This window comes from Eptatretus burgeri, chromosome 8 (assembly GCF_056783735.1).
Source record: "Eptatretus burgeri isolate ZD-2024b chromosome 8, Ebu_testis_v1, whole genome shotgun sequence".
Taxonomy (NCBI): Eukaryota; Metazoa; Chordata; class Myxini; order Myxiniformes; family Myxinidae; genus Eptatretus; species Eptatretus burgeri.
The window spans coordinates 4,765,866-4,775,445 of NC_140968.1; the positions used below are offsets into that span (position 1 = coordinate 4,765,866).

The following is a 9,580-nucleotide window of genomic DNA, read 5'->3' on the forward strand; positions in this document are numbered from 1 at the left end:
TTGGCCAGGTATCTGCCTGGGGGATGGCCAGACGGAGGCCCCTGGAGTCGCGGCGGAAAGTGGACGCAGCGACGCGCTGCTCCGGCGCATGCTCTCATACCTGACCTGACCTGATGTGGAAGATCCTTTTATTTATTTGGAAATCTATCCAAGGTTGTGCTCTGCCTGACAAAGCAGTCACGTGAGGAGGGTATTTCCTTGAATTGTTGCCAAATCTTTCTCCAGTGTTTGCAGCTCTGGGTATGTAACGTTTCTCCATTGTTTGTTTGCAGCACATTCTGAAAAGGTTCTGTTGCTGCTTATTGAAGTTTCCCATCACTGACCAATTGGGACTGCACAAGATTCTTGCATCCACAAGATGTGCAGGTGCTCGGAACTTTATCGGGTTTTGAGAAATTCACTCACGCTGAGGTGAGTCGTACAGTGTGTTTCTTACCTGCAGTAAAATGTCTTTTTCTTGTTTTAACTGTTCAATGAGCCAATGTTTTCTCATATTTCACAACACATAACATGATGAACATGTATCGTCATCGATGTACCACGTGGTACTAACTCTACCGAGTGTCATTGCTGCCAAAGCTGTCTTGGTGAGTTTTATGCCGGGTGGTTTGCCGTTACCTTCTTGGCAGTCAGTCGGGGCAGGAATTTGTCATTTGTTCAGGGTGCCGGCGATGACTCGTCTTCTCTACGTGAAACGTACCGAGCCATCATTGAAGTCCACCAACGATCAACGTTGGTCGAAGGATCCTCCGGCTTAACGTCCAAGTGATGGAATGTGCAGACATTGATGTATGCAAAATGGTATCCACCCACTACATCCGTTTTACGAGGTTTGGTCAGAGGTTAAGAAGTTCTCATTGATACTGTAGTTGGAGGAGGAGATTGGGACCATACTCTGTGCAGAGCGTTGGTGCTGCTTAAGCAGTCTCCTTGGCTATTGCGCACAATCCTGGACGGGTCGTCACTCCGACACAGGATACCAGCATGCTGGCACTCGCTTTGTCGACCTCGGAAGGATGACAGGTCGAGTAAACCCCACCTGGTATTAATTGAACAGCTCAGCGGGATTTGAACTCAGGATCCTCGGATCCAAAGCCCACCACCCTAACCATTAAGCCAACACCAGGCATGTTGACACTGTAGTTGTTTGTTAAATTGCTCTCTCTCTCTCTGCAATTTGATTGTCAGCTTTTGTTGTATTATTATCCTCACCAGAGGAGAGGGTATTGCATTTGAGTCTGTCTGTCTGTCTTTGTCCGCGTGGAGCATGAGTACTGTATATGTATTAATTATATTAGACCCCTAAGAGCCTGAAGACCATAAACACCATATAGACTCTATTACACCCTTTAGATCCTTTAAAAACCCTTTTGGTCCTCTTCGACCCGTTAGAACCCACAATACCTTTCGAATCTTTTGTGCCTTTTTAGACTTTGAGACTTTCACACCTTTCAGACCTTTTAATACCCTGTAGATCCCTTTGACCTTTGAACCCCTTTTGGACATTTTCAGACCCTTTAGATCCCGTCAGACAATTCTGACCCTTCAGACCTTAAATTACACCCTTTTCGACCCCTTTGACCTTTTAAGACCCTTGAGACTTTCCGACCTTTAGAACTTCAGACTTTTGACATTAACAACTAAACCATTTAGACCTTTCACTTGCAATCAATGACCTTTCATTTCGTACATCCATCCATTTATTTGCCACACAAAACAAGTCCTGGTGAGGGTCTGCAATCTCTGATTGCTCTTTGTAGTTGCCATTGTATTTGTCATCATTTATTCTTTTTAAATGCATTTGGAAATTGATTGTACAGCATTTTATCCCAAGATTGTGAGCTTTGTTTTGACGGTGTAATGTTCCATTTTTTTTGTGGACAAATAATTTCAATTTGATCTCCCTGCATGTGAAACATCATGGGGGCAGTTTATCGCTGGGACGAGATTTGAACCAAGGCGAGTCAGCTGAAAAGCAAGTGTGTAAACCTCTAAGCTATCCTGTCAGCCCAATGAACAAGTACAAACAAATGAAGTTGCTAATATGGATTGATGAGGCCATCTGTGACTTCAATGAACCAACATTGGAATGACCAAGCTCCATAAACATTTCTGATTACTTGTGTACCATAAACTCTTGCGAGGAAAGCTGCAGCTTCAATGAGGAATGCAACTCTCTGCCTTTTTCTCGAGAAGGGCTGGTTCATTTTGTGGTGATTTTACCCTCAGATGTTGGTGCTGCAGCGATGTATGCAGCGTACGCAGCTGTGCTAGGAATGCACGGTTTGGCCGCAAGTTCCTCCGACACTGTGTCTCTCGCACAGCACGTTCCAGCGGAAGAGATCGGCGCAGGAGCAGAAAGGCAAGGACGAGTGTGGCTGAACGGCTGCGGCCCATGACGCAATGCACGAGCACCCGTCCTGTGGGAATAGATCAACAGATGTCAAAAATATCACTCGCAAATCTTGATATGAAGAAATATTCCGAGTACATGACCAAACCCTCCCGGCCTTTACATGACGTCAGGTCAGGTCAGGTATGGGAGCATGCGCCAGAGCAGCATGTCGCTGTGACCACTTTCCGCAGGTACTCCAGGGGCCTCCATCTGGCCATCCCCCAGGCAGATGCCTGGCCAATCCCCATCTCATTCAGATGCTGATGAACCTGCTGCAACCACGAGGCACGTGGTCAGCCCATCGGCCTCCTTCACTCATGAGACTCCCTCACTGAGAGAATCTGGTGAGCAGGATCAGCATGAGGAAAACGAGCTACATGTCCATCCAGCCACAGCTGATGCTCACGGACGATGCAGGTAACAAATCTCATTTGAGTCTCTCTCAACAACCGCTCATTGGACACAACGTCCGACCGGCGATCTACAAGGATTCTCCGAAGAGACCTGGTACCAAAGTAATTAAGTCTCCGTCTCAGATCCCTTGTCAGAGTCCAAGTCTCACATCCGTAGAGCAAGACTTTTGTCCTCCTGCACAGGTACTGGCAGTGCCACACCCCATGATACAGTGAATCCATGACTCCCCAGGCCCGACCCAGACGTCTATTGACCTCTGGCTCACAGCCAGCAGAGACATGAATATCACTGCCAAGGAAAGTGAATCTCCCTGTGACCTCACATCCTCACCACAAACAGGCACAGACAGGAAAGCAGCATCCAAGATGTCATTGAAATCCTGGATCTTAGTTTTGACCCAGGAAACCTGTAATCCCAGCAGCTCCGACTCCTCATTCAGCACCTCGAGGTCCCCCAAAAGGATCTCCAGAGTCTCTGCAAAGATGACTGCATCATCTGCGAATTCAAGGTCAGAGATCTTGACATTCCCAAACGATGCACCGCAGCTTGATCTCTCCGACATCCTCCCCAGAATCCAGGACACACCCTTGACGAACTTCAGTAACAACTGAAAATAAGTCAGAGATGGTACCACCACATCTCACAGCACTCTCAGTTCCAGATTATAGTACAGACATCACATCGATTAGTTTTGGTGGCACCCCACGAAGACCAAGAATCCTCCAGAGCGCATCCCGATTCACTGAATCAAACGCTTTACAGAGATCAACATAACCTGCAAGCAGCCCCTGCTGAAACTCTCGTCTGCGTTCGGTGAGGACCTGAAGAGCAAGCATACGGTCAATCGTTGATGTCTTTGGTGTAAAGCCTGACTGCTCTGGGCACTGGTGCTCAAACAGATGGTGGCGAACCCTTTTAAGAATTATCCGAGTAAAGATCTTGCCCGGCACTGAGAGCAGCGTCACCACTCCGTAGTTGTTGCAGTCCTGGCAATCACCCTTCCCTTTCCAGAGAGGGACAACAAGGCCCCTCTTCCAGTCAGTTATAATGATACCTATATTCCAGGCAGGGCACAGAACTGCATGCAACAACACGAGTACATCATTTCTACCAGCCTTGAGAAGTTCAGCATGGATGCCACAGATCCCAGGAGCTTTACCCCATTTAACTGGTTCACCGCAGCCTGTTTCCGCAAACGAAGGTGGACCACAGTTTGGAGGGTCCGCAATAGGGATAGTAATACCCCTGACATCCAACTCAACAGCTGGTGGGTCAGGTGAATACAGCCGCTCAAATTTACCAGCCCAGCAGTTCTTCACTTCGGACTCCTCAGTCAAGAGCCTACCACCCTCCACTCTCCAACTGCAGTACACCGATTGATGGGATTGGAGGAATGCAATGCACGAATTCCCTTATAAACAGGATGAGTATCACTTGACCACAGGTGATGCTCTACCATCTCACAGTTTCCTCGCACATAGGCCTCCTTGTCCACCCTCAGCGCACGTACAGTTTTATGCCTCACCTCCCTGAACAGCTCAGCTCTACCATTCAGCCTGGCTCTGCGACTCTGGTCAATGGTTTCCAGTGTCCCTTGAGACAAAATTCTTCTTCACGAAATGGTGAGTTCCAAGACATCCACTGGCAACATCAAGGATGGTGGTCTTGAAGGCACTCCACAACTCTTCAGGATTTCCCATTGCAACCAGACCCCCCAAATCTCCAATCAACCTGTTTGCAAACTCCTCAGCTACCCTCTCATCCTTGAGCTTGCCAACTTCCAGCCTCGACTGGGATGGTACCATTCTCCTGGATTTAAGGTGCAACTTCAGAGTTGCTACAACAAGTCGGTGGTCAATATTGAGGAACTAAGCAGTCCAGTCGACCCTGCAGTTCTGGATCATCCTCCAGTGACCATCAACAAGCACATGGTCATTCTCCTTTGCCACACGTTGGAATACCCAGTCCAGCGATGAGCTTGTGGGCGCTGAAACCATGAACCAGACACCCTCAGTCCATGACTTAATGTAAATTCAAGGAACTTGATGCTATTCTGTTTCACAGTTCCAGACCCATTAAGACCAACACATGTTTCATAACCATCCCTATCAATTCCAGTCGATGCATTGAAATTCGACAAGACAAGAGTATCTCGCCTGGGGCACTGATCAACCACAGACTCGAGCATGGCATAGAATTCGTCCTTCACTGTGAGATCACTCGCTTCAGTCAGATCATAAACAGAGACCAGGGAAATGACACCCAAGGAGTGACGAATCCGAAGTCTCATAATACATTCATTGACCGGTGTTACCTGAGTTATCATTGGAGTCAGCTTATTGGACACAGCAACAGCAACTCCTTTGGCATGGTAACCATCAGAGCGATCAGACCAATAGTAGGTGTAATCACCCACCCTTATCTCGCGACTATCCGGTCGCCGAACCTCAGAGAGTGCTGCAGTACTGATGTCAAAGCGCTTGAGCTCAGATAACAGAGACAGGTGATCTTCCTCTCTTAGGAATGGGACATTCCAGGCCCCCACCCCTGAGGGACCGCCTCAGCTTAACCCAAGAAGACCGCCATCTGGTGGATGACACCTCAGCACCACTCCGCCACACACTCCTGCAATCTGACCCGGGAGGTTTACAACTTGCTTTTCCTCCCATCAAGGAATGTGGGCCCCGAAGGTTTTGCCCCAATACCGTCATCCTGTGAGCTGCCATGCGAAGGGTTGCGGCACAGGAGGGTACCCCCATGGAATGGGTTTTCAGTTTTCTTTGCGTTTGTGGGTTTTGCAGAATTAAGGGTTTTACGGTGGCCGGAGTGCAAATCCTGCCACCAACCTCCTCATAAGAAGTAACCCAACTGCAGGAGAACGACCGCAGACACAGTTCAGTCCAGGCATTTTAGCAGAAATATTTGGTCAACCTCCCACAAATTGCAACAAAAGCAAACTCAACAGATTTTGATTCCAGTGACAGAAAAAATTCCTCAGGGATCCTCAGGGGGAAAGTCCTGAAATCATGGGACTCCAATATGGCCGCCACCCGGCTTCGGGGAAAATGGGAAAATTGTAAAGATTGATATTTTAATATGTAAATATATGTTTTCTGCATTCTAATTGTTTCTAGTTATGGTCAGTATATTGATATACCAGAATAATTATAAAAAAGTGAAATGTATTGAGTGTAAAATAAAAAAATTATTGCTTTTTTGTCCAAAAATGTCAATTTTTTTTTTGTCCCGAAAAAAAAAAAATTACCTGATACTGATTTTGGCTCCTGGACAAAAAACAAAGAAACGTCGAAGACACAAGATGAAAACGAGTCTATGACAATACAATATAATTGTGTAAATCATTGAAACATGACAAAATTCACAATTCCACTCGGGGCAATCACATCTGCCTGACGAAGGTTTCGAAATGAAAATGAAAATTCGCATTAAACTCAGAAACCACATCCATTATCAACTTACTGTACATGTTGAGAAAAATCAAGCGTATTAAAGTTAGAACTCGACAATGTCGTCATTATCCTCATCATTGTCACATGGAGTGTTTGTGCAGCCAGAGCCCCTGCAGTTTCCACAAGCTGGAGTGCACTCAATGTTGTGCTTCTTGCATGTGCATCTCGTGGTGCTACATTCAGCCTGGCAGTTGCACCTAATGACACGTAACATCTTTTCAGGAGCTGGAGCTATTGTTGTCTGAAGTGGCACAAAACCCTCGTCACACTTCTGCCAACCCCAGTCTGTCGGAAGAAGTATGCAAGTCTGACTTCTTGAAACGAATCAAAGACCACCTTCAGAAGCATGCCGAGTCTGCAAAGATATCTTCTAGAACTTCAGGGCTCTGGGTTCAGTATATGGACATGCTAGACATTCTACGCAAATACATCCGGGCAGAGCGCACTGGGAACTGGGCACTACATCTACAGGTCATCCAGGAAATGCTGCCTAACCTGGCAGCCTCGGGCCACAACCTGTACGCCAAATCTGCGAGGGTGTATCTGCAGCAGATGTCCAACCTCAAAACTCGACATCCCAATGTCCAACAACGTTTTTATGAGGGGTTCCATGTGGTTCGACGAAGTGATCGCCTGTGGGCAGGTCTTTCATCTGATCTGATCATCGAACAAGTTCTGATAAGAAGTTTGAAGACCAGCGGGGGGCTCACACGAGGGCGAGGAATGACAGAGCAACAACGGTTGGTATGGCTACTATCAATGCCTGCCTGTGCAGAAATAAACCACGCAATGCAGGAGCTCACAGGTGTGAACTACAACACTGGAGAGCAGAAGAAGGACATGACCAAGGCAAGACAATCTCGTGACTGGAAGGGCACACTATCAGCTCTTCAGTATTTACAGGAACGGAATCCGTTGAGTAGTGATCCACGTCTGAGGAACATTGCCACTGGAGTTCATGCACACCCCACCGTCAACGTCGATACAGCACATGCTGTAGGAGCCAACATATTGAAATCTATGGATGGGAAAACACCTTCCGAGTACACTTTTAAGAGGAAAGACCAAGTTGTCACCCTCGGCATGAAGTCATCTGTCAAGATTGATGGAGAGCAAGTCCAGGTTGACCCACAACTCCTCCTCCAGAGACTGATCACTGTTGCACAGACAGCAGAAGAACTGGAGTCGGCCTTCAAATATGAACTGTGCTGCTATCCACCAGCCCTCTTTGATTCCTCTCTTCAGCTCCGAGAAGCACACAAGCCAGTCTTTGCTGATGCCATCTGGGATCTTCTTGGATCCGATGTCCCAGCCGATATCCCCAATGATGGGCAACAGTATGTTTTGGATGGCGGGGCACTTGTTCGACGCATTCCATGGTCTCGTGGATCTAGAGACATATGCCACCAGTACACTGATTATGTAACGAAGAAGTAAGGAGATGCCATAGTCGTGTTTGATGGTTTTGAGAGTACCAACATGAAGGACATGACACACCAGAAACGGTCTAAAGGGAATGCTGGCACTACTGTGACATTTACAGCTGACATGCGTCTCACAATGAAGAAGGAACAGTTTCTTGCCAATAGGCAGAATAAACAGCGATTCATTTTTATGTTGAGTGAAGAGCTTCAGAAGAAGAACTGTGAGACACACCATGCCTCAGGGGATGCTGATCTCCTGATTGTACTGAAGGCCGTGCAGTCTGCTACTGTCACCAACACTGTGTTCGTTGGTGATGACAGACCTCCTTGTCCTCCTATGCTACCATGCAAGCTTGGAATCCCATGACCTCTTATTTTGTCCCGAGCCAAAGAAGAACACGAAGAAGCCTCGCATCTGGAACATCAAGGCTACAAAGAAAATGATTGGTACAGACAAATGCAAGCACATACTGTTTCTACATGCAGTTCTTGGGTGCGACACGACATCTCGTCTTCATGGGATTGGAAAGCGAGCTTCCCTCAAAAAGTTCAAAGCAAACAACACATTCCGTGAGCAGGCCAAGATTTTTGATACATATCCAGCTTCCGTATGTGATGTGGCAGATGCAGGAGAAAAAACATTGGTGATAATCTACAACGGAAAGTCAACCGACACCCTGGACACCCTCCGGTATCAGCGGTACTGGGACAAGGGGACTTGGAGTTCCTCTCATGTGCAACCACAGACGTTACCACCAACATCAGAAGCAGCAAAGTATCACAGCCTGCGCGTGTATCTGCAAGTCCAAGAATGGAAGGGATGTGCAGATGAACTACTTCCGACAGACTGGGGTTGGCAGAAGTGTGACGAGGGTTTTGTGCCACTTCAGACATCAATAGCTCCAGCTCCTGAAAAGATGTTACGTGTCATTAGGTGCAACTGCCAGGCTGAATGTAGCACCATGAGATGCACATGCAAGAAGCACAACATTGAGTGCACTCCAGCTTGTGGAAACTGCAGGGGCTCTGGCTGCACAAACACTCTATGTGACAATGATGAGGATGATGACGACATTGTCGAGTTCTAACTTTAATACGCTTGATTTTTCTCAACATGTATAGTAAGTTGATAATGGATGTAGTTTCTGAGTTTAATGCGAATTTTCATTTTCATTTCGAAACCTTCGTCAGGCAGATGTGATTGCCCCGAGTGGAATTGTGAATTTTGTCACGTTTCAATGATTTACATAATTATATTGTATTGCCATAGACTTGATTTCATCTTGTATCTTCAACATTTCTTTTTTTTTTTTTGTCCAAGAGCCAAAATCAGTGTCAGGTAAATATTTTTCTTTTCGGGACAAAAAATTGACATTTTTGGACAAAAAAAGCTATAATTTTTTATTTTACCCTCAATACATTTCACTTTTTAATAATTATTCTTGTATATCAATATCCTGACCATAACTAGAAACAATTAGAATGCAGAAAAACATATATTTACATGTTAAAATATCAATCTTTACAATTTTCTCATTTTCCCCGAAGCCGGGTAGCGGCCATATTAGACTTCCATGATTTCAGGACTTTCTCCCCGGAGGATCCCTTCGGACTTTTTTTCTGTCACTGAGGACATATCCAGGAATCAAAATGTGTTGAGTTTGCTTTTGTTGCAATTTGTGGGAGGTCATCCGACATTTTGACTGTACTAGTTGGGCACACGGTATGGATGGCCGTTGGTTCACAAGGAGCTCCTCGACCCTTTGACAGGTTTTGCTGTCCTTGTGAGCCAAAAACCTGTCAAAGGTTGGAGGAGCTCCTTTTTTCATCCCACTGGGTGTTTATCATACACCTTCCTCACCAGAAAACCTGGTGGG

The 9,580-nt window shown here is 46.4% G+C and overlaps 1 protein-coding gene across 1 annotated transcript in view; it reads right to left on the minus strand.

Annotated features, from left to right (window-relative positions):
- Positions 1 to 1,677: 1,677 nt before the first annotated feature.
- LOC147020972 (uncharacterized) overlaps positions 1,678 to 9,580 on the minus strand; it is a 39,473-nt gene continuing 31,570 nt past the window's right edge. The window contains exon 15 of the mRNA XM_085893548.1: positions 1,678 to 2,420. Within this exon, the coding sequence (XP_085749674.1) occupies positions 2,158 to 2,420 (263 nt within the window). The 3' untranslated portion in view covers positions 1,678 to 2,157. The remainder of the gene's footprint in view (positions 2,421 to 9,580) is intronic.